General features: G+C 41.3%; 2 protein-coding genes across 2 annotated transcripts in view; one reads left to right on the plus strand and one right to left on the minus strand.

The window, feature by feature from the left end:
* The window catches only part of stard10 (StAR related lipid transfer domain containing 10), a 22,171-nt gene extending 16,434 nt beyond the window's left edge, over positions 1–5,737 (minus strand). The window contains exons 1-2 of the mRNA XM_061782754.1: positions 5,535–5,737; positions 4,966–5,128 (exon numbers count right to left, since the gene is read on the minus strand). Coding sequence (XP_061638738.1) covers positions 4,966–5,124 — 159 coding nt within the window. The 5' untranslated portion in view covers positions 5,125–5,128; positions 5,535–5,737. The remainder of the gene's footprint in view (positions 1–4,965; positions 5,129–5,534) is intronic.
* A 4,362-nt stretch (positions 5,738–10,099) lies between these two features.
* Positions 10,100–26,516, plus strand: part of clpb (ClpB family mitochondrial disaggregase) — a 33,112-nt gene continuing 16,695 nt past the window's right edge. The window contains exons 1-5 of the mRNA XM_061782852.1: positions 10,100–10,767; positions 11,766–11,817; positions 14,020–14,106; positions 21,301–21,404; positions 22,667–22,795. Coding sequence (XP_061638836.1) covers positions 10,152–10,767; positions 11,766–11,817; positions 14,020–14,106; positions 21,301–21,404; positions 22,667–22,795 — 988 coding nt within the window. The 5' untranslated portion in view covers positions 10,100–10,151. The remainder of the gene's footprint in view (positions 10,768–11,765; positions 11,818–14,019; positions 14,107–21,300; positions 21,405–22,666; positions 22,796–26,516) is intronic.

Consider the following 26,516-nt stretch of genomic DNA (forward strand, 5'->3'; position numbering starts at 1 on the left):
TTTGAAGAACATTCTGCTCTTTCTTTTTTTCTTCCCCCCCATGGATGATTAATGGAAGAAAAATGAGCTTTCTTTCATAGTCGTGGCAGAAATATTATTTCTATACTGAACCAGCCATTGAAACACCTGTTAAATACAGTGTACATCCCATTTGCGTAAATCAAAGCACTCCAGTGGCTTTCTAGTGATACAATGGGGCAGAACTGGGCAAAACAGGCAAGCGAGAGCAACAATTTGCATCTTCAAGGTTGCCAAATTAGCGACTTTAAAGCTACACAGTACCTGGCGAATTTTCTGACCCCTGTAGCAAATATTTTTTCTAAACAAGCAAAAAAGCCAACAGTAGTCCTCGTGAGAGCAACATTCTTATTTTCTAAATGGTGGCGGGAGGAGGGGGATTTGACCTGATAATGATTTGAGATTTCCAACTAGGAAAGTCCATGAGTTAACAATTGGCGCTCAAAATGTCAGCACACTTAAAAAATACAGAATAATTTACCGCTTATAATTTTGTGTAACTTTTGTAATAGCTAATTATAAAAACATATGCAGTCCCATAACTACACAAATAACATTAAAATAAAACAATTTACTGCTTTATATAGACATAACATTCATATTGAACACAATTGAGACTAATGATTAACATTATCAAACAGGCATTAAAAGGACGAAACACTTATTAGTAGAACTTGGTTAATAGTCAATAAAACACGGCCTAACTCATTAACCCCCCCGCCAAAAAAAAAATTTTGTCCTTTGATGCTCGCTCAACTGAGCTTTCGTGAGGTATGTCGAGGTCTTGTGTGTTTCTGAATTCTCACTATGATGCTGGTTAATCATTTGGAATAACAAAAATGACCCAAAAAGCTAAACATCCTCTCAAGAGTTTATCCAATACGGTGCTCTCGTGAAGTATACCGAGTTCTCATGTGATATGGCGACATCTCACGTAATAGCAGATTTTAGGTTTTGTGGGACTTCAGAGCCATATTTTTACTGATAACTGTTGTTCAAATCCTGAATTAAACCATTTTACGGGAATTCAAGTTTACAGGTGTTACTGTACTTTATGCTAAAAATAGAGTTGCATTTACCACAAAGTTGAACTGAATTGCACTGTGGTGAAAATTCCATGTTGAAAAACTTCAAAACAAGTGAGACATTGTTGAACTTTTATAAGGAGAGAAACCAACATAAGTAACATTCCATTTCAGAGGACCATTTTGCATGGAGAAATATATTACCGGTATTATATATATATATATATATATATATATATATATATATATATATATATATATATATGAGTCATTCACTGTATCTTTACCTATAACCAATATTTTCATAGTTAATGGATTTAAAAACATAATATCACAATTGGGATGGCAATCAAACACCTTAAGTAAATTACAGTGGCAATATCTGGAGTTGTTATTGTTTATCGTTCCAATGCAAAATGTTATTTGTATCAAAGCTCTACTTTTTCTTAATAATACAGGGGAGGCAAGAGCATAGGTTCAGACTTAAAGAGCCTCGTAAACCTTGGAGAGAAAATTGATGTTTTTATTTGCAATTCAATTCGGTTGGGAGAATGCTAATCTGAGCTGAAAGAGAGGTCCTGGTCAGAGCAGAGAAAAACAGCTCGGCAAGTACACATGAGCTTAATTCGGTTACATTTTAATTCAGTTAGCTCATCAGATGAAGCAAGGAGATGGTGACTTCAAGATAGACAAACCGAAGATAGTTACATAATCTACAATATGAGTTTGGGTTTGTCAGCTGCTCTTCACCCACTATCCATCGACCCATCCATGTTTTATTATGGTTATCCTGTTGAGGGGTCGCAGGGAGCTAGAACCTATACTAGCTGACCTCAGACAAAAGGCCAACTACACAGACAACCATTCACATCCACATTCTTACCATCACTGAGAGAGAACTGAACCCATGCTACAAGCACAGAAGTCAGGTTATTGAATCACGACAACATCAGTGAGTCTCCAGTGCCCACTCACTATGATAAATTATATTTGACCTTGCATAACTACTCCACTCCCGCCCAGTCTCCATCACAACCCTACTTTCTTCTTTCAGCTCTCAACACAAGCTCCCTTGGGTGCTGATAAGATGCTTGTAGGCAACAACATGCCGGAAAAAAACAACAACTGAACTGTCAAGTGTGTTAGTGAATCAGAGGCTCCCCTCTGCGTCATCGAGGGTGATCCCCCCCCCTGTGCATGTGTGGAAGGGAGGCGGGAGAAGTGGCAAGCTACTTGGCACATTGTCCAAATTACTAAATGTAAACAAAACCACCTTCATGCTTAACCACAGCAATGTTTTTTCCCCCCAATTTTTTTCTTTGTTGTTGTTTTGTATAAATGGCATCGTCACAGAATGGGGATGATGTAGGGGACCGAAGACCTGGCAATTTTCCACCTACGGAGGTAGTACAAGAGTCGTAACAAGCCTAGACGGGAGGGTGTCTGTGACAAAGATAATGCTCAACATAAGTGCAAAGTTTGACAGTCACTCTCACTGTCAGAAGCCAAAATTGCTGATGTCATCATACATCTAACCATCTAATTGTGGGATGACGTTTCACTGTGGGATGATCACACACACAGTTGTATCAATATTCCACTTTGCTGGGTTCTGTGTTAAAAACAACTGCAGATGAATGTCTTCTGTTAGGGCTATAATGCAGCAATTTTGCGGGATTTCTGTATTAAAGAGGCTTCTGTGTAGTTGGTGTTGAATTCTAAAACGGATGCTCATGATGATGGTGTGTGATGACTACGTGATAAATAAATGTAATGTAAACATACATTCGGTGACTGCGCTAAGCTCATCTGTGTGATGTCAGGGTTCCGAGAGCAAAGCAAACAGCAGATAAAGTGACCATGAAAAATTCAAGCATCCGTTACACTCACATTGACATTATCGTGCCAGTATAGAATAGAAGCACTACCTATGTAGGGGGTTTTGCACTTTTTGCTTCCCTTTGTTTGCTGTGCCTGTCCTATATAAAAGAATGACTAAATAGTGCCTTGCAGTGTGCACACACTAACACAGTGCTGCTGCAAACATAATACACCTCCCCTAGAGCACCACCAGGATGTAACTGGAGGAATCATGCGGGCTAATGAGAATGGTATGCAATCCTGATTGCCGCTTATGTTGTAGACTCAGGGAAGGGGCTGGGAAAAGCCTGCTGTTGCTGCTCTTGTACACAAAGATAACACCCCTTATGCACACGGACGCACACCGCTACATGTACACACACTTTATTCAACTAAGTAAACAACTGTTTGCTCGCTCACACCCCAGACCCGGATACACCCACAAGAAATGGCATGCAGTGCAGTTTTTCAGAAATAAAATGAACAATGAGATTTGCATGTCGTTTGCCTAAAAGTAAAGATGCCCAAGTGGTATTTGAACATTTTCGGAAAGCAAGAAAAAAGGTTTTGAGCAAGCACATGGTATTCATATTGTAGGTGTAAGTTTAAAAATGACTGGCGCAATTATGATATAGAGGCTAAAAATGTACGTGTACGCCCTGCAACCGGAGGGTCGCCGGATCGTATCGTAATCTTTTGTAGTCAGTGCCTAAAGTCATGAATGTTGGGTGTTCTGTCTCAGAAACCTTCAAAACCAATAACAAGTTAGTTCAAAAATAAAGTGTCAGATGGCACGTTACAAGTGTCATCGCACTTCTGACAACACCTCCACATTACCTCCTACGACAAACATTCACACATGAGACGAACTGCCACGTATGATTCTTCACCAAGTGTTTACTTTTTAGTTACTTGCCACTGGCCTGTCAAGCCATATTCTCTTCCACGTTAGTAGAAACAATCAGCGTGTTAAGATTGTAAAACATTGTTTAATAATCGTGAAACACGTCCCCTTACTTTTTTACTACTTTTGTCCAGTATTTTTATGACTGTTTTTTTGTTTGTTCTTGTCTCTGTAAAAAAGGTAAGGAAGACTGAAATGTGACCGTGAAATTATTTTACTGGTGAGTATACTTTCAGGAAATCTTCACAAATAATGAATGTGTATCTCCAGAGAATAAAAACTCTATTAGTTGCCATTTCTCTTCATGGCTGAAAAATGATATCCAATGGCAACAACAGTGAGGTTCAATACAAGAGTCACATCGAAAATGTTGCCTTTACAAATATTATATGGCAGCACGGTGGCCGATTGGTTAGCACATCTGCCTCACAGTTCTGAGGACCCGGGTTCAAATCCGGCCTCGCCTGTGTGGAGTTTGCATGTCCTCTCCGTGTCTGCTTGAGTTTTCTCCGGGTACTCCGGTTTCCTCCCACATCCCAAAAACATGCATGGTAGGTTGATTGAAGACTCTAAATTGTCGGTAGGTGTGAATGTGAGAGCGAATGGTTGTTTGTTTCTATGTGCCCTGCGATTGGCTGGCGACCAGTTCAGGGTGTAACCCGCCTCTCGGCCGAAGATAGCTAGAATGGGCTCCAGCACGCCCGCGACCCTAGTGAGGATAAAGCGGTACAGGAAATGGATGGATGGATAGTTTTACCAAATGCAACATTACACAAGCCTTCAAATTCTTCCATTAAAAACATTGACTTCAACCACAGTATATTAACCTGAAAGCTACACCGTGGAGTTACATACTGCAGCAAAGTACAACCACAAAAGTAAACATGTTGTTAAAGTACTGTCATTAATCTGACAGTACTTTAAAAAAAAAAAATTCCCTGCATGACATACACATACATAGTTGGAAGTCATTCATCAATAAATGAGTAAAGTCGAGGGAGTAGCAGGACATGTTCATAGAACCGTGTGGTAGAATTGTAGTAAATTACATAACATCTAGTACTACTGTGCAAGGTGATACATTTCCCTAGAGCACTTAACGTACTGAACGTGTGTCTTATGTTGCTGAGCAGTATATTTGCATCCTATATTCCTTACCTTAATTTTGTGGACCGTCTTGCCCTCCTCCAGCGCCTGAGTCCACACCGCGATGCCTCCCTTGTTGTAGGTCGCGCTCCAACCTTCCTCACTCAGACACTCCGACTTGAAGCTGGCGAACGCCCGGTCGTCCGGGATGGTCACAGTCTGTCCGGACATGGCTCTGTCCCCGGGGAAAGAGGTTAGGACGCGAGCGGGGGCTTGGAGAAACAGATACTGTCGGTGGGGAGTCTCCGTACTTTTTTTTTTTTTTGGTTTGGTTTGTTTGAACAAGTTAACGGCTTCATTCAATTTAGCGAGAAACCTGCAGCGCGGTCTTGTGACGTGTGCGCATGCTCACTCGGGGAAGTACAAAGAGCGATTAACTAGTCAAATAGAGGTGTGGACCCCGCAGCCGCCGCACACAGGTGACAGATCTGCTCTGCTCCGGGAAAAAAAAAAAAAAAAAAAGCACTGAGACGGTTCAGTCGAAGCCCGGTGCTGAATAAGTTTCGGTCGGGTAGCGGTCTTCGGAAAAAGCAGCCACTCTCCAGAACAACCATATGGTTACGTTTCCGCTTGACACTCACCGACACACACGCTAGCCTTCCGTGTGGCTATCACGGCCTTCCCTTTCGCCTTCTCACTTCCGGTGCTCTTCAGTGGTCCTGTCGTAGTTTGTAGCAGTTCTCCATCCCTGCAGTCGGTGCCGGTTGGGAGGATGCGACGCGACAACAAGATAAGGAGTGGGAGGGTTGTCTTAATGGTTTCATTGCCACACAAGGCGACTTCAATGGGAACGCCTCCCAGTGATGCGTTCAGTGCACCTCGGAAAGCACGCAACTCTGTCTCAGGGTGTTTGCTAGCTCATTTGAATGACTTTGCTAGCTCATTTTAATGACTTTGCACTCAGTGGTTTTATGTCAACAAAATGGTGCGGTGCCAACCACTTATGTATGCAACACGAGGCTATATATACGATTCATCATTATGGTTATAAATGGAAGCAGCACGTTGACCAACTGGTTAGCACGCCTGTCTCACAGTTCTGAGCTTCTGTTGCCAAGCCGTGTGTGGCTAGTAGTGTTCAGGAAATGAAGTTGGGTACAATGAGAAAAAAATACCTTGGTGAAAAATATAATAGTCGTGTAACTATTTCAATAACTTTTTCAAAGTAATTGAATTTGCTTACATTTGGATTCCTTTTCTTAATTTGGAATGAGTGCATCGACACGACCCTTGCCTATTTCCTCTAAAAAGTGGATTAAAACCATTGATCATTATTTTGGAATAAACCGCATATTTTTAAATAAATAAATAATAAAACAATAATCAACATGATGAAATTTCATGTAATGTGGCATTAGGTTTAAATAATTGTTTTTTTTTTTAATCTGAGCTTTTGCAGCTATTTTTCAAATGTAACTAAAATTCTAATCATGGAAATTTCTAATTTAACTACACATTTTCTCCTAGTAATGTAAAGGACTACAATTACATTAATTTTGTAATTAAAGAAAGTAATCTTGGTACATGTAATTAGTTACTCCTCAACTGGTGATTAGCATGTTCTCCTGTGCTTGCCCATTCTCCCCTTCCTCCAACATTCCAAACACGCATGCTAGGATTCACTGAAGACTACAAATTGTCCGTAGGTGTGAATGTGACCATGAATGGTTGTTTGTCTGCAATTGGCAGACCAGGTTCACTGATGACTCTAAATCGGGGGGCGTCTAAACTGCTGCCTCGGGCGCCATTTGCGGCCTACTGTCTATTTTTTAGTGACCAGTGGCATGTACAAAAAAAAAATAACATTTGACACAGCCTGCAACACAATTGGGTGTTGAAAAAATGAGGAGGGTTGCGACACCCACATTTCCTTGGCTGCGACTCCCCTGACAACTACTCCTACGACTACTATTAAAAATAATTGGTTTGGCTGTATATAGCGCTTTTCTAGATATGAAAACAAGCAATTTACAACTAAATCTGTGACAAAATTTCTCTTCATAATGCCTTGTGAATAAAGAGAATTCAGTTTCAGAATGAAAAATATTTTCCTCCATTTTGTGCTCTGTCTCACGACCTGATTTGTGAACATGACAAATGAATGATTATGATCCTTAAGTACACACTGTTTTAAACATTGTCAGTTAATTCAAGCTGCTCTTGTCTTGGTTTCAATATGGAGATCTGCTCAGGGCAGCGGCGGATCTATTCTAATTGGATACAGGCCACCCCAAAATCATGGAAAATCCAAAACTATTTACCTATGACCTTTCACAGGAAGCTGTGATGTGGCAGTTTAAAATAACGATAATATATACCCGTAATTGCTTGATGGATTGGTTTTAGCGTGTCAAAGTCAAGTACAAAGTACCATGAAAATACCATGTAAATACTATTTGCGATTCAAGCCTCTGGCATTTGTATTTCTGCTGCATTTGCACATATTCACAACTGCAAATAAGATTTTTTTTAAATCTTGTTTTATTTTATCTTATTTTCGTAATATTTCACAGGTCTTGAGACTTATTTGGCTAATCTGGGACCTTGGATATCAAGTTTTGTTCCATATCATGTGTAAATGTGTGTTGGTATGACAATTAAAATCTTTGTATCCCGGAATTCTTGTAAATGCAGCTCGTTATTGCACCTCATCTAACAACACATTTCCCCCGCAAAGAGAGCGTCGGAAGAAGGAACTCAAACACAAACATACAACAAAGCATACAACAAAAATTACTCCCAAAAAAAAAACAAAAATTTATGGCACAAGCTTATTCCTGCAGATTTCCGCTCGCATTTTGCTCTCTCTTTGTTATTGTTTCGACCGCTGTCAACGAAACCCTTAAATATTAAACAAATTGCCATATGCCAAGAAGAAAGAACACAAAATACTGGGTGGCCTCCATTGTTGCCCTTTGTCTACTTACCTTTTGTTCAATGCATTGGTGGGTTACACTGGTTCACAGTGCTATGGCGTCACATTTATCACACAGCTATCCATCCATCTCTTGATTTTTTTTTGCCTATGTCTGTTGTCAATGCAAGGGTACAGTTAAAAAAAAAAAAAAAGAGAGAGGTAACATCTTGTGCTACATTCACACCACATCCTAAGCTACTCATGTCAAACACAAAGCCCGGGGGCCAGATCCAGCCTGCCACCTCATTTTATGTGGCCTGCAAAAGCAAATCCTGTACTTAAGGTTTCATGCTAAAATCTGTACCTATATTAAAATTGGACTTCACTTTTAATAACATTGAGATATTGCAAGCATTTTTGTTACCAAACTCCTTTTTAAAATACATTAAACTGTTGAAAAATCTATTTTCCTTGACTTTTGATTTAGAAACAAATCATCCATCACTTTTTCGCATCTACTATATAGCATATGATTGTTCCATTTTATATTCATATGGTTTCCCAGGGCGGCACGGTGTCCGACTGGTTAGAGCGTCAGCCTCACAGTTCTGAGGACCCGGGTTCAATCCCCGTCCCCGCCTGTGTGGAGTTTGCATGTTCTCTCCGTGCCTGCGTGGGTTTTCTCCGGGCACTCCGGTTTCCTCCCACATCCCAAAAACATGCATTAATTGGAGACTCTAAAATTGCCCATCGGTGTGACTGTGAGTGCGAATGGTTGTTTGTTTCTGTGTGCCCTGCGATTGGCTGGCAACCAGTTCAGGGTGTACCCCGACTCCTGCCCGATGACAGCTGGGATAGGCTCCAGCACGGCCACGACCCTAGTGAGGAGAAGCAGCTCAGAAAATGGATGGATGGATGGATGGTTTCTCAGTCATAACGCCCCTCTGAGGGAAAACATAACTACATTGTGGCCCACGACAAAAATTAGTTTGACATCCCTGTCCAAGGCTCATAGATGCAAAGCTTGATGTGTGATCAACTGGCAGCATTAAGATTTATGAATTCATTTTTAATTCTGCTGCCTTGTCCCGAAATAGTCAAAATAAAGAAAAGAAAAAGAGCCAAAGATGTGAATGTGATGCACATTATTAATTCTGGACCACGAAAGAGCACTGATTAATTTGGTGGATAAAAAAATGAAAAAAATGTGAAGTGCAACGGTAAGAGATGTTTGACAGGGCTAAATAGTTCAAAAACAATAGAGGCACAGGTATTCATGCAAATTTCATTGTTGGTATAACTGGAAGGCGATTTCGAGGTAAATATGACTTTAATTAGTGTGTGCACAATCAAAACTGCTAGCACACCATTATCTTGTTTTAATAAGGGTTAGAGGGCTTCAGCTTTTCTATTTATACCAGCTGATAATGAAAAAGGCTATCTTTTCTCTCTGTGCAAGCCACTGTGCTGCCATGCAACACTAATGAACTTTATTGTAAAGATTAATTATAACTAGGTATTAAACCTACTATTACCTCAGTTGCTGCTCATGTTACTTCTACTGAGGACAATTGTGAATGTCCACAGGTGCTCGCAAAGGCAAACTCACGCTCCGATGGCAACCTAATGAAATGTCTGGGGAAAGGTGCAAGTGGATTTATGATGACAGAGTATGATGTCCTCAATGATTCATGGATGGTGAGCCACACCAAGTCTGCTGCCGCGACATAAAATATCCACTCCATAGATTAAACCTCCACTGCATGGTGAAAGCTGCCGCCCATTTTAGAGCAGCTATGTTCAGATTGTATTAGTCACAAAACATACTCTTTAGTGTTGACACAGTCATACTTTTAGTTTCCACCTAAAATGTACAAGGCACACAAACATAACATGAGTAAGGCTGATTACCTTGCTCCCCATTAAAAAAAATAATAATAATAATTTCCTCTCCTATAATGATAGTTTAGGAATTCACTAGACTGTCTGTCACTGACTTGTGTATGAAATGATGAAAGAATGAATGTTCTGCAACACCTCACAACACAGCCGTGGCAGCTCCATACACTAGTTTCTATCGTATTGTTGTAAGTTGGCGACAGCTAGTGGCCATAATATAGACTATAACACAGTGTCTCACAATCTTTCTTGAGCCAAGGCACATATTTTACAGTAAGAAGAACTTTCTTTCATACACACACACACACACACACAAACATATATATATATATATACATAAATAAACCCAATCTGTTACAATCCCAAGCAAAAACCGACTACATTTCCCAGACTGCACCGCGCATTCGAGCACCATCCATGCTAAGATGAGGGAAGCGTTTGAATGCGTGTGGCTATTGTAAATAGCTACACACACACAAAGGGTACTCCGGCGTCACCATTAGACTTAACACGACATCTCCTTCGCGTGGTTTACTCGTTGGCTACTGACACACGCGTAGTTTTCTTCCCAGCTCCATTGACGGGTGAGTTTTTCGCCATGTTAACGTCTGTTCCCACTAGGTTGTTTGCACGAAGGTCGCGAAGCCTGTCGCCGTGCAAGCGCGTCCTCCAGACTAGTTCGGCCGCCCCTGCGTGCCAGGTCATAATAAGCGAGCCACCGGCGGATAATAACCGCAACCCCATAGTGTCCACCTCCCGGGTGTCAAGACGGGGGATTTTGGCAGATGACACCGCTGCTAACAACGTGAGCCAGTCGGTGCAGTATCATCACCTCGCCCCTAGATGGCTGTCCAGTCTGGAGAACCGCCGCAGCTCATGGGCCGCGCTGGCCAGCAGAGGGCGCAACAACAACATGTACTGGGAAGATGGTGGTCAGAGAGCTGGAGGTGACGGCGGGGGTACCGGTGGAGCCGCCAGCCCGCTGAGAATGGCCTCGGCCGGCCTGCTATCTGCTGCTGCTGTGGCCTTCTGCCTGAAGAAAGACTCTGATGACAAAGGTACCTCAGATTCAATATATGCCCTGATGAACCAAATGTGTACAACTCATTTTGTATCGACCTTTCACTGTCACATCACGCGTACTTCCGGGGGTAGGAGAGGAGAGTGATTGAGCAACCCGGCTTGAACGATCATTTGAGCCTCCTCCGTCGTAGTTTGAAGGTGTGAAGTGCCAGTCAAAAAAAATTCACATGAAGTCAATTGCTTGGAAGAGAGACAGAATTACCGGCTGTAATTTCCATTTTGACATGTAAGTTGATTAAAAAAAAATCGTTGAGGTACTTGCTAACTTGATTTTTCTGTTTGGATTAATGGCGGTGGTGACCTCTGTTCAACTCGTTACGACATCCACCCGATTTATCCTTCTCATCTACAGATTCCTGTACAGATTTTTTTTATTTTTTATTTTTAAGAAAATGTATATCTGCTACCTTGTTGATTTCACCTGTTGCGGGGATAGTCCATTGCTGTACAACGTTATTCTTCCGACAACAGACATGGACCAGCCGAGCCATGCAGTTTGATGGCTTACTTGGTTAAATTGGGAACATTTAAAATCTACATTTATTTAGTAGCATGTCCACGTGTCCAATTTTTTTCTGGGATGTATCATTTATTTTCACCCCAAAAATATTTTTATGTTCATGCTGGTGGGGAAAAAAAACAAACATTCCAAATTGTTTAAAATCTTTTTTGGTATCAGGGGAAGTAAAGCAAATCCCAGAAGGGGGGGGAGGGGGGGGGGTGGGGTGGACGACAAAAAAAGCAAACATATCATTTGCTGTTTTTCATAAGCGAAAAGAAAGTCGATTTAAAATTGAAATTTTTGTGGGGAAAAAAAATTATTGTATTCTAAGGCCATACCCTCCAGCCCGAAAATGTACTGAAGATATGTTCGCATACAGATTGGATTATATTGTTTTATAGTGTTTCTCTCAAAGTCACACTTTGTCAATCTCTGCACTATTTTATGTTCTTCATGGTTTTATTTCACTAGGTGATGCCCTTTTGGAGGCAGCAAGGACCAATAACGCCCAAGATGTGGCCAGGTAATAAATGTTAAATAGTACACACGCACACACACTGATTTAACATCTTAACGGATTTTGTAAATGTGAGAGTGCCCTCACATGATGGGGAAATAAATTGTCAAGTGTGTGCTTCTTGCTCTTTATGAACACAGCACACCACAGACACAACAATATGTGCCAAGTCCACTCCCAAAACCAGATGTCTGTTGTAGTACCAAGACTGGCAACCATTGTCCCTGTACCGTGATCATGTGTTGTGGGGTGCCATCCATTAAAATTGGGGTGAGTGGTGGGCATGAGGGAGAGATGGACACGGGGCAGTTATGGCCCATGTCCAGTCACCCCCACCCAGACCAACCAGCTCCCCAAAGGATGTGTGAATGTATGTGGGCATTAAAAATCAGCGAAGGAAAGGCATGGTGGGCCAGGGAACAGGCTGGAGTGTAGGAACACTATGTCCTCCCCAGCCCGACACTACAACAGACATGGACCAGCTGAGTCATGCAGTTTGATGGCTTACTTGGTTAAATTGGTAACATTTAAAATGTCAATTTATTAAGTAGCATGTTCACGTGCAAGTCTTGGCCAAAATAGGACTTCTTTTCACTTATTGATGCAGTCCCACCTGTAAGCCAGCAGGTGGAAGAAAAGAGCGGCTAATATTGATTAGGTTTTTAACAGTGGGCTTTTCTTTACACCTTTAATTGTTTCTGGGGCTCTTAAAACTACTTCTCATCCATGCTGCTTGTGAAGTAATCGTACTGTAGTTCTTCAACACTATTTCTACTCCTCAATAGTAAATAGGTCCATTTGTTAACTTTATTTACTGTGACTTAAAACCTAGTGAAAAGTAAAGCCTGCTATTTGTATACATTTGTGTAATGTATAAAATAATAATGCCTAAAATAAGTGCTTATTTTATATAACTTGCATAAAGTAAACAAAATTGGTGTCAAATTTAAATATAATGGTATAATGCGTTTCAGGACATGATTGAATGTAAATATTGAAAGATGTGTGAGGCAACAGATAACCTGTATATTGGGCACTCTTCTAATAAAGAGAGGGCATCAAATGAAAGCTTTTTTTTTTTTCTCTCAAATGTTTTGATACCTTTCCCTTGATTTACTACTGAGTAACTTTTCCTCTTGTCTCTGCCACTCTCAGAGTTAGCCAGCCAAAATGAACCAGGAGTCTAGTATTCTTGTACCCATCTGTCTGGCTGGTAATATTGCGTAACAAACCTTAAGCACTGTGAAGTGCACAATGCAGTGTGTGTTACAATGAATGCAAAGTCAAGAACATTGAACATTTGTTTGAAACAGTTCTAAATGACACAAAAGAGGAGTACACTTCATTATATTAAATCGTACCGGTAGAATGATCAAATGTAGCACTCTAAATTGCAGTGTGTGTGTTTTTATCTGTGCATGTCCATTTGCAAGCTTGGGTTACCTGTGCACATGTGACAGATGGTTTAGGTGAGAGTGCAAGCAGACAGATGTGTTAAGTGCTTTGAGTTTTGCTGAAGAAGGTCAGGGCATGTCTGCTCAGACTACCACACGATACGGTAGATAAATGCTGTGGTGACTTAAACTTGATCACCCTTTTGCAGATATAACCGCTTCCACTATATTTTGGAGTGTGTCTGGGAATTCTTGTCCCATCCTCCCTAACATTTTGTCCATAAAATGTAAAGTTCCTATTATTCTGTGGTGAGTGTTTTGATTTCTGAACTTTTCAAGCATAATATTCTGGGTAAAAATCAAGATGGTGCGATGTCAGGGTGACGGCCTTGCACTGCAAAGCAGAACATAGTCATTTGTCCTTGCCATGGAGGGAAACAGACCCAGCGAATGGAGTGCAGATCAGACAGAGGCCATAATGTTGACTGTAAACAAACACTCTGTCTGCCTGTACAGCATTAGAGACAACAGATGGATATACACACACACGCACACACACAGTACGGTGTCACAAAGTACTTGATGTCAGACCCTCAGGCACAGAACCTAACACACAGCTGGTTTACACACACTTACTGCCGGGCTGCAGATAGCGATATAATGTGCTGGTCCACCGGACACATTGACAACCCATTTGGTGTTTAACTGTTAGCCAATACCATTTCTGGTGTCTGTCACAAGAAGTCAAAATGATGTAAAAATAGGATAAAATGTATCGTTAAACTCATCTTTGCGGGTCCTTTTCCTTTTCCAGACTGTTGCAGGAAGGGGTGGACCCAAATCACAGACACCGTCTTGGTTGGACCCCTCTAATGGTGGCTGCCATTAACCGTCAGCACAGGTGTGTGTATTTTTGACTCAAAAGCATCGCCAGCCACAAAATTAAGAGTAAATAATCATGGCAGATGTATTTAACTCAACAACAAACAAACATGTAGAGCCCCAAATGGGGTGCTGGTGGACACGAATGTCATATTTCAAAATTATAAAAATTGCTTGAGGGTCAGACCCTTGACATCGATGATACAACATATCTTAACTATACTGACATTTTTAAGTACCATTTTTTGATGGTCATAGCAGGTCACAAGTATGAAAGTAAGTTGTAGTACCAGGATGTAAAAACGATAAAACACTCGAAGCTTAACTGTCATGACAAAGACCTCATGACATGTATGATGATTGTAAAATCACATCATGATGGCAAACCGCAGAACTGACGTTTTGTGCGACTTCAAAGGCATATTTTACCAAAAAAAAGAAATGTTCTGAATTGTATTGATTCAAGGGACATTAAATGATTGAGGTTCAGCTACATTACACCATTGTTGCATTCTCTGTGGCATTATTTGTCAAATCATTTCTGCAAAATATTTTTTTCGTCACACTGAACTTGGAGTAAATGTGAATTTTATTTTTCCTCATCCACTGTATTATGCTTATTTTTATCTATTTTATGACAGAGCGTCATCCTTCACAGTTCGGTTTGTGGCCATGTAATTTTACAGTATTAACACCTAATATAAACGCAACATTTTTGATTTTGTAATACAGATGATCAGGAATTCAAGTGAATAATATTTAAGAGGTGGAGAAACAAAGGAACTTTGAGAAAGTTGTAGACAGTTAAAAGATGCCATTCATGACTTGGTGTCCCATCTCGGAATCATGCAGCTGTCGGCATGAATTGTTGTGTGTCATGTCCCTTCTTGCGTTGTTACAGCAGGTCTTCGGAAGTGCAACTTTCAGAGTAACAGAAGGTCTTTACCCGGTCCCCCGTCTCTCAGTCCAACAAATTAAATTAGCCTGCTGGCCCCCAGAACACACACACAACACAGAAAGGGGCCGAGGTTAAGACCAGGCCAAATCCAATTTCAGCAGATTCCCCCCATCAGGAGTCTGTGGTCATTTTTTTTGTTCGGCGACCCCACCTGCTTGTGAGAAACGTAATGTTTAGTTCAAATGTGAACATAACATGAAATGAGCGCGCACAATTGAGTAACTAATGTTGCTGAATCGTCCCCTTATTGTACTGTGTATTTTTCTCTGTGTTAGATTACTGGTTTTCTGCATTTGCTATTAAAGTGTTTAAATATTCATCAGGAGTATTTCTTGCATACCGCATGATTTTCAAAGTGACAATTGCATTGTATCACTTCAGTGTTACAGCACGTGTTGAGTGATGGCTAGTATGTGTGACGTGTTAATGATGCGGTGTGTCTCCCTGTGTGTCAACAGTTTTTTGGTTACAAATTTGATGTTTATGTCCATACTTGGGGTGGATGTGTGTCACAGTATGCGTTATGAGTGCTATAACTCAGCCAAGAGGTGACACTCGTCTGTTTTTAATCCCGTCTTGCAACCCCCCTGTGAGCCGTCACTGCTGCAGGGAAGACAGAGCTTTGCTTACCGCACATCCCTCACACATCTCTTGTGCTCATGGCACACACATACACCAATCTGTCTGTGTGTGTGTGTGTGTGTGTGTGTGTGCGCGCGCGCATGTAATGAACACAAAGCCATGAAGAGTTTTTACCCAATGTCTTACAGGCCAACTGCCTATTACTCAGTCACACACACAACTTTATTTGCAGCAGTTAAGTGAAAAGCCAGGGAGCATTACTCATGACCAAGGTCTAGCCTGTAGTCAGTGTTGTCATGGACTGGCAACAAAATGATTCCACCCCTGCTTCACATTATTTATTCTTGCCTAAACCAGAAGTGCTCAACTGAATTTACATAAAACTGAAGTATCGTATATTGGCGGGTAAAGGCCAATCATCAATCAGGCATCCTAACTTTTGCTGCTTTAGGTGTTGAGATGTGACGTTAGTCAAGTAAAGCGACAAGTAGAAAAGTGAAGTGTGTGTGTGTGTGTGTGTGTGTGTGTGTGTGTGTGTGTGAGAGAACGAAAGGTCAGACATTCAGTGGGTGGGCATGTGTTTGCTTATCTTTGATGTGAAGCTAAATCGGGGAGGTGCAGGGCCTGGCCCACTGTTTAAACTCTTTAACACACAATATCCATCTCAATCTCTCTTTCTCTGCCTGCGTCCCTCCCTCACCGTATTCACGTGCACAATGAGCGCTTTGCCGTGTGTAACGCCTGTTGATCATCCCGACCAGTCTACTGAGTGGCTCACTGGAGCAGAAAGCGTAGCAAAGATGTGGGAGGATGTAACGAGCGAGCAAGCCTATGCGTTCTGAAGCGAGGGATGCAAAAGATCTGGTATTGAGATCAGCTTTGGGATAGATGTCACCCCGGATCCTCACCACAGATGATCCCTATCAAATTTATTTGGAGCAAAGTATCTTTATATTTTTGCTTGTTTCAGCTCAGTCATAATCTTGACATGTTTCGCTATTAGCTGTTTTCAAATGGGTTGTTGGTGCGGATCTCTGCTCAGACCTTTCTGTATGGAGTTTGCATATCTTCCCGTTGCCTGCGCGCGTTTTCTCAGCGTGCTTCGGCTTCCGCCCACATTCCAAAATTAATCGCCACCATAGGCGATTATATCTTATAAATCCAGTTTGTGTCACTTCCAATAGATGCTTTAATAATGTTCGTAAGATGTGTTGGTGAAGGTTCTAGACTTTATTGTCATATTTTAAAATCTGATCACTCACAACTCGTGAGCCTCTCGTCCTGGCACCTAGTTGACCTCAGGCGTGCAGCAGGTGAGGCAGGGTCACGTGAGGTCCAGCGTCTGGGCCAGGTGGTTAAAGACATGGATGGTCAGTTCGACTCGGGTGTCTATTATATTGCGGGTGAGACGGAAGTGTCTGCTTCCTGTCTTCCCTTCAGGGCAGGGGAAACAAAGACCAGTCACTTGTTAGCACGCACGGAGCCCGAAGTTAGCAACCTCAGCACCAGGGGATACGCCCAGCTGAGCCACAACATTATGACCACTGGCACCATATAATAATATTCAGTACAAGAGTTGCATCAAATACTCTGCCTTTAAAGAGATAACAAGATCATTAGTAACACCGACAGCTGAAGCAAAGTGCTGTATATAAATAAACATCGAACATAAGAAATGATGCATTTAAGCATAAAAACAATGAAGTTAAAACAGTAAAGCACTAATAGAAGGGCAGAGTTTTATGTTGAGTTCACCCAGGAATAAAGACGTTTTTTTAAGATGTTTTAAATGTACATGCAATGCAGAATATTCTTTACAGTTCTGGTTGGGGATATCATATTGTGTAAGTGGTCATGTTTTGTATACTGTATAAATATGTATATTTGTATAAATATTGGAATAAAACTACAATAATATCATGGATGCAGGAAAATTAAAGGAACGATCATTAGTTTTATAGTCTTAGCTGTGAGTTTTATTATCTTGTCATTGAACTGATAGGGTAATTGGACATCTGCAATTTTAAATGTTTCCTTGTAAAAAGCTAGTTAAACCTAATTAACCTCTGCATCTCTTTTGGGTTGGCCCCAAATTAGTGCGGCAACTCCTCCCAAATAAAGTTAGCCACTTGATCATCAGTTAATTTGTAAAACTACACAAACTCTTTTCAAAAGCTCATTAGGTTTGGCACCATCCTTCTTATAATGAAATCTCCTCCTTTTATCTTTTTAGCTGCATGTCCATCCTTTGCCCCTACTCTTCCTCCTCCACAGTTTTCCACTCTTTATCCTTGCCTGTTTACCTTCCTGATGCTATTAAACCTTTTCACACCACCTCATTTCTTTGCACAGGCCTGTCTAGCCTCGTGTGACCAGCTCTAGTAAGTTGGTGTCTCTGAAGTTGCATCCGTGTGTTTGTTGAAGTGCTTGCAAGGGTGAGAGCAGAGCCTTACGTGGGTCACCCCCCCCCCCCCCCCCCCCCCCGTCCCCCCGCCAGTCCCGCTCACAGGAATACAGTAACAAAAGGGGACCCCCGATAGACCTTTAGACCTCAGCAAGGTCAGACACAAAGACTTGGCCAGGCGGTTCTCAGCCTTTTTGCTCTCTCCCATACATTAAAACTAACATTGGGATGGTTCACTTCGAAAGCATGTTGAAACTCGTTTAAAGTGGAACCTCCTAGGCTGAGCACAATCGGTTCCAATTCGTGCCTCAGTTTGGAAGTGAATCGGAAGTAATTGTCGCCACCATAAAACGTTTCAAATGTAGCAGCCAGTAACATTGGTGAAATACGCCATTCGGTCCAGGCCACTGCGTATTCATATAACAAACATTATGTGCATTTTTTTTGTCTCTGCATTTTATATTTGTAATAACATTCTTTTGTCTTCAAATACATTAACAATGTTTTTAAAAAGTGTTTTGATAAGTTTAAATGTTTTTAAAGTGTGTGGAAGGGGTCAAACTACATAATAAAATTCACCTATTCCGGGTGGGTCTGAAACATATCTCAACCTTCTGAGGCACATTTTGGTCTGTTTCCGAATTGTACAGCCATAGGGTTTTCCAATTTAAAGTTCCCACTGTACCTTGGTACCTTAACTTACGAGTGCCAACATTTTTTTGTTTAGTTTTATTACTTCTTTAGGCTATTCCTTATGCTTTGGATATTCGATTATTTTATTATCGGTGAACCAATTGTTACAGCTCAGATATTTAAACAGTGAGTTGCATGCATTCTCTCTCAGATCAGAGGTGTACACTCCTCTTCAGTAGCACAACTGTCATCCCATTACATCGCAGTCCACCTTGCCTTGCAATGAATGATCACTTTGCTCAATTTAAGCCGTTCCTGGCCTTTCGCTGTAGCCAGTTAGCTGAAAACGATCCATTATGGCCTCTCAGGCTACATTTAAAAACTTGCAGGTTTAATGATGCCCAACAGGGTTGTGGCAAGGTTCACATGAAATCCATAGCACTCTTTCTCTTTAAACTGGCAGACCATTTTTTTGTGTGTTGTGTTTGTGCATATTCAGGTTTGTGTCTGAAAGTCAGTCACCACCGCTCATTTTTGTGTATGTATATGTCTGTAGACAGAGCGACCGCACCTGGAATGTTCGTTACGTCACAGTGAGTGGCGTTGCCGAGGTAGTGTGTGTTTCTTCTAAAAGTTGGTACGCACCAATGACAGGCAACACATATCCGCACCCCATTCGGTGCCGGAAACTGGGCCGACCCTTTGCCCCTACCATATACTCTTATGTACATATGACTTGGCAGACTAGTGTCTAGTGGTCACTGGGCTGTATCCACCATAATGAGACAGACAAGAGGTGAACCAAGCAAAGAGTCAAGGCCAATGTTCTTGTCTTTATTTTTTTATGTCTTTGTGTCTGACTTGAATGAGCGTTTTAGGTCCTTTTCCATGTGCATGTGCTTGGTTTACACACTCGATCGCATCATTAGCACAGCATGGGTGGGATTATGGAAACCCATCAGACCACATAGTTTTGTTTTTCTTGTTTTTTTAATGCAACATTTCTGAATATATTACAATATCTTACAACAATCATGTCTGCATATTGTAGTGGGCAAACAATTTCTATAATACACATTTCATACATATCCATAAGATTTGTATTAGTATCTGGAACTTTGCATGGGAAATTGTGCATGACTACCTCAGTGCTCATCCATAGTGTTTTGGAGCATATGTTTAAATGATCCTTAAAACTGATGCAATATTTCTATCGATTGAAATATCCATGGTATTGGAAATATTCCTCAAAGGGATGAAGTTAATACAAATTCATTTAAGTGACTGAAATGATGAAAATAGTCACTTTTAAAAGTAAAGTAAATTTGGGTAATTTTTATAGCAATAGCAATCATTGGCAAATATGCACTGGTTTCAACATAACTCTAATGATATTAAAGAATAAAATGATAATGTTGCTTGTTATGTACTTAGAACTAATCTCCACATTGTGGTGGATTTTTAGTGTTCTCGTATTCCTAGTCTACAGTTATGGGGGGGGGGGGGAATTAAGACCAGAGTTGTTTCTTCAATTACTTTTTCATTTTATTGTATGGTACCACTAAAGGTATATTACCTGAAGAATATGTTGAACATGACAAAAATGCGGCGGCACGGTGGCCGACTGGTTCTCACAGTTCTGAGGACCCGGGTTCAATCCCCGGCCCCGCCTGTGTGGAGTTTGCATGTTCTCCCCGTGCATGCGTGGGTTTTCTCCGGGTACTCCGGTTTCCTCCCACATCCCAAAAACATGCATTAATTGGAGACTCTAAATTGCCCGTAGGCATGACTGTGAGTGCGAATGGTTGTTTGTTCCTATGTGCCCTGCGATTGGCTGGCAACCAGTTCAGGGTGTACCCCGCCTCCTGCCCGATAACAGCTGGGATAGGCTCCAGCACGCCCGCGACCCTAGTGAGGAGAAGCGGCTCAGAAAATGGATGGATGGATGAGAAAAATGCAGCGTCTTGGTCATATTTCACATGCTTAAGCTTAATTGTATTCCCAGTGATTTTTGTTACAATCAAGAAAGCCATGGAAAATGGCTAGATATCAGCTCTTAAAAGAAACTCTGATGCCCTATTTTTGTTATCTTTATATTTATATTTCATTATATTTTATCCAAGCAGGCCTTAGTTGTACCAGGTATTAAAAGTAAACAAACTGAGGAAACAAGGGTGGACTGATCCATTTTTTCCTTGGCAGTATAACGTAACCAGACTCAACAAGTAGCTCACCAGTAGCGACTTCATCACAGTGTGAATCCCACTGCAGATAAGAAACTAATTGCAGCCCGTTGTTGGCGGTGTTTGTCAACCTCAGCTCAGGGGTGCAACATCTCTCATTCTTCATTTCTCTCCGTATGCGTGAGAGAAATGTATACAGCAGAGTGAAAATGTAATTTCCCTCAAGGGTTGAACATTGGTTTTAATGAATAACTAAGTTAAAATTAACACCACATTTGGCTTAAAAGCACAGTTTTCGATGAATAGAAATGCTTTGATTTGATGGTGAAAACTTTAAATTGTGTTTTAGGGACGATCTTTGTTATACATATTTGTTATTACTGAATCTTGTTGTGAGCTCATATTCATGTTTTTTGTTTGTTGAAACATAATTTAGTTTTTGCTCTTTCCCAGTGTGGTAAAGGTTCTGCTTGAAGCTGGTGCTGACCCAAATGCTGGCGATCACTTCAACAATGTTTATGACACCTCAAGGGAGATAGGCATCCACTCACTGGAAGGTAAAAAAACAACATATTGCAGTTTATGTATTTGTTATGTGTGGCTTTGATATTACATATATATGACTCGCAAGTGTACAAATGGTAACTATGCAACATTATAATTTGCATAAAGATTAGCATATATGGACGTTTTATTTCTTGTGTATTATTCATTGTATATGTTCTAGTAAGTAGTGCACGTGTTATTTGTTTTCCTCCCGAGCTGCACACACACAGGCAGGGTGGCACTGACACACGCTTGGTCCCCTCCCCAGCCTGTGTTGGCTTTCTGCAGACATATTTATATGGGATATGTATATTGCAGACATTTATATGGCTGTCAGGTTTGAGTCCACGTGGGGCCAGCACAGCGTGGGGAAGCGTTTCCCAGATGCACACTGATGGATGGGCTTGGGGGGCCTGTGCGACGCTTTATTGGGTTAGCTATGATTATCCCGCCCTGCCCCTCTCTCTCTCTCTCGCTCTCTCTCGCTCTCTCTCATTCTCTCTCACACGCACACACAAACACACTGCAGAGAGAGGAACTGTTGTTTAGAGTGGGATGCAGGAAGACTGATGGAGGAAAGGAATGGAGAGATGGGAAGAAGGTGGAGCGCAGCAATGGATGGAGCAAAGTTAAAGCTGAAGGAGAAGATGCCGTGATAGAGGGAGGGATTGATGGTGATGGGTGGAATGATGAGGGAGAGGAAGCCAGGAAATGGATGAGACAAAGTTATTGGGATAGAGGGTATGGGTGGGGGGAGGAAGATGAGTGTGCAAGTGATGAAAGGAATTGATGGATACCAAGGAGGAGAGGAAGGAGGTGGAAAAAATAAAGCAAGATGATCGAGTAGCAAAGATGAGTGCACTTATGGAAAAGAGAAGTAAGGAGAGAACAATATTTATCTGGTATTACGTAGTGAGGAGCACAGCTGAGAAGACCGCAAAACACAACTCCCATTGTTGGGATCATTTTGGACAAGTGGGCCTAAATCTGTGAAAATCAACAACTCCTCCAAAGTGAGACACAGGAAAGTCAATTTTGTAGTCGGCCATGCTGCTGTCATTACCACACACTGTGGAGCTTTATCTGTGATTACTTTTTAAGTGAGAACGTGTTAGCTATTGAAAGGTTCCAGATGTCTTAAGTCTCATATAGTCTTCCTTTATTTGTAAATCATCTTTCAGTTTCTCATCAATCTAAGATATTCTAGACTTCAGGACTTGCTTGCAAAAGTCAAATATTTCCTGGTAATGTTCAGCTCTTTCCCTCCCTGCAGTCCTGGTGTCCAGAGAGGATGAGTTCAGCAGCAGGCTCAGCAGCAGGGCTGGTTTCCGCGGCTGTTCAGCACTTCACTACGCCACCCTGGCTGATGACCCGTGCACCGTCCGCATGCTGCTAGAGTTTGGTACGTCACACCTACAACTACAACAATAGACAACAAAAAAAGCAGGAGAAAACAGACGAGTTGCTGTTAGTAGTATACATTTTCAAAATGGTATCCCACTGAGCGGGGTACACGCATACTGATTTTGAAATTTTAACCAATATTTAAAATCTCCACACACAAGGACAAAGTCTGAAAGTTTGTGCTTACTGCTCTTATACTGTGTGCTGTACTCAAGATGATAACACAGCACACCGCACTCATAATAGCAATGTGTAAAGAGGCTGCCATCTTTGTGGACATGGAACAAACACTTCAAACACCTGTAAAATCCACAACAAATAAATTCACGAAGAAAACAATTGAATACTATAGTATGTGACCCATTGTACTGCCCACAGTGCTCTTCTCACGAATAATGTCCCCTTACCACTATTTAAGTTGGGTTTTTAGGGCAAGTGACGCTGTTTGAAACGTCACGAAAATTTTGACACGTTGGCATGGAGAATTTCGGCCACTATGAGCTTATTAGTGGATACTTTTTGACCAGGTTTGTTGGCCAATCGGAGAAGGGGTTCCCCAAGAAGCAGACGAAATGAAAGGGTCGAAAGTTATACTGTTTTATTCTAATTTGAAGGTGGGGTTTTTTTTCCCATCAGATTTTCTATGGGCGATATCACACAAAAACATTCCTCCAAAAACACAAGAAAAACTCAATTTCTCCGTAATCCATCATCTAATTTTCAAAATTCTTGTTGTGTTGTACTGAAGTTGAAGCGGCCATTCCAACCAGACTCAGCATTTCGACAGACTCTTTTTGGGGAAATCTTGTTACGTTTTTACTCATAATGATATCTCCACCTAACTGTTAGCTTATGAGCTTCAGGTCTCTTCCAAATTGGCTGTTTCACACCACAATCACAGAGTCTGTGGCTGGGGCGAACTCGGTGTTGACCAAAGACATTTGACATTAGCATATGAGATAAATGTAAATATTGAACAGGTTTAACATTTGGGATTTTGATTGATCAGCGAGGAAAAATCTTTCATACTACACCCCACACCACAGGATAATCACCTTGGATAATCTTTTAGAGAATTTGATAGTCGTGCTTTTGCTGACTTTGATCGGAAGGGGGGTATCAGGCTGAATTTGTATGTGCATACCCTGCTTTAGATAAACATGCTGCACAGGCAGGATCTCAAAACAAGCTACCAAGAGACTTAAGAGCAACGGTAGTCAGAGTTGCACACTGCTGGAGTACTACTTCTTTGAATGAATCCCTCGATGTAAGTTCCTGACAGACCTGTTCTTCTCTAAACACCCTAAAGAACGGGGTTGCTCATTCTCTCCGATTTCATGTTGCAAAAAGCTAAACGGATACCCATGAGCTATCCTTTGATGCTTGCTGAGCTGTCACTAGATTTTTTTTCTGAGGTATTAGCAAAATTTGGATGTTTCACGTTGAGTTATGCACAACAGAGGTCACATTTTTGTACAAGTTTAGAAGTACGTTTTTGTTTTTTTTTTTTTTTTAATTCTAAAATGTTGGGCCTCATTCAACTTTGGAGTTTGCTCTGTTTAAGTAGAACTTGTCTACTTCTTTGCTATCTGAGATAGTGTGATATTGTCTCTGCACGCTACAAGAAATTCTCACTGTTCCCCCACCTAAGCACGTATGTCCCTGAGTGATGGCCGAGTATTACGAAGCTCATTTGAAATTGATCACTTGTTCATACTGCGTCCTTGTTCACACTCGCACCTGTCGTTGACACACACTCACACACACACACAAACATTCATAGACCCTGGAGGCTGAATATCCCCCCCAGTTTCCAGGCGAGCAGCTCTTAAACAAGCCAGGCCTAGTTGAACTGTGACCTCCGCACAGAACATGCCCTTGGGGTAACGCCACACTCACAGGAAGTGTGTCTTCTGTGTACGTGTGCAGGAGCAAAATGTCTTTGTGCGCTCAACCTACTATTTCAGTGATTTTAAACGTATTCATGAACACTTGTTCATTTAGCACTAATACTTTTGTATTTGTGGTTTATGCCATTTCCCTTTTACTGACTTTAACACTTTTGTCAAATGACATCACTACACAATCCCTACTCCATAGCAAGTATTAATGTCTTGTTTATATTAATGATGGATGGTGTGTTCAAAGCCGTCGGTCCCATCTCACCCCTGCCCCTGTGAGCACACTTAAGCAAAGCACCCCGTGTAACTAGATCAAATGCATTCCCGTAGATCCATTTTCGAATAAAAAAAAAAAAGGTACGAACTTTCGCAAAGCCGAGACATTTGTTTTGGACGACAATTGGATTAAGGCTGATTATTACTGTTTCTTGTTGGACCCACCATTGCTTGGTTGGCGCCACTATCATGACCAATAACCATCGGTCGTGGCCACAAACGCCGCACTGCCCATTTTTTTTTTTTTTACGACCCTGTAAAGTAAATTCTGAGATTTGTTTCTATATAGATTATTGCTGAAAACATGATGCAGTGTAGTGGTGCTCCAGCATGTGTCGACCCATCCATATAAAAATGTATGCTCGGACTCGAAAATCCCTTTTGATATTCGTGTTGTCTTTGGCGAGCGATGACCGAATCGATTTCCATCGCTTACTCCTTGTATTATTACAAAATAATAGTCCAACAAATGAAAAATCCACTTTGATTATTTGAAAACTATTAATAGCCCCCTGTTTAAATCCTGTCCGCAGTTTTTTTGAGGTCGCAGATTGCGTAAAGAAAGCGGGCGGTGGGTGCATTTTCCCTCTGAAAAAAGCAATTGCCAAAAAATGGTTTACTTTAATCATCATGATCCCTCGCCGTGACCAAGGTCTGTTTAAGGAGGTCTCAGTGTTGAAAAATGCGTACTCTACGCTAGCTGGCAACATCTTGTCTACTACAAGCTAGTTAGCTTAGCTGCTAGTTAGCGGTAGCGCTCCTCAATCATCTGCCACGATGTATGAATCTTGCATAACTTTATCCAATTCATCTGCCGCGGTCACAGTCTGCCATGAACATTCGTGCAGCTTCTCATGGGGCGCTTTGCTCCGCGGAGATTCTTGTCTCTGATACGTTACATATTATACATTAGCGCTTACAGCGGGTACTGTGCAACTGTTTTTTTTTGTGGGGGGAGGTGAAACAATCCCAAAAACACATTGGTGGTATAGCCCCTTTTACTCAATATGTTTAGTAAAAATATATAGATATATTTTTTTCCAATGCAATTATAACGGACGTAAATTAATCAGGGATATTCACTATTCTTGGTCAGGCCTGGTTCCTATTCCCCATGAATAGTGGGTGTCAATTGTATACTCTATTGGTACTGCTTGGCAACACCGTGGCGGCTGCTGGCAGGCTTGGTCTCGTCAAAGGTTAAAACCAGTTGTTGTTTTGTGAACGTGCACATTTTTGATTGACTTCCATAAGGACCCAGTGGAATATATTCTAGACAGTGGAGGCTTTTAGCGGATATATTTTTGCGGCTCAAACATGGGATGTGTAGTGTAGTCAAAAGATGCTAGATTCAGTGGTATTTGACTGACAGTTGAGCGAGGCATGGTTTCAGCGCATTAAGCGGACATACCCACAGTTTTCAAGAGTGGAGACAACAGCTTTATTTTTTATTTTAAATATATATATATATATATATATATCCATCCATCCATTTTCTGAGCCGCTTCTCCTCACTAGGGTCGCGGGCGTGCTGGAGCCTAT

This window comes from Phyllopteryx taeniolatus, chromosome 8 (assembly GCF_024500385.1).
Source record: "Phyllopteryx taeniolatus isolate TA_2022b chromosome 8, UOR_Ptae_1.2, whole genome shotgun sequence".
In the NCBI taxonomy this organism is placed as follows: Eukaryota; Metazoa; Chordata; class Actinopteri; order Syngnathiformes; family Syngnathidae; genus Phyllopteryx; species Phyllopteryx taeniolatus.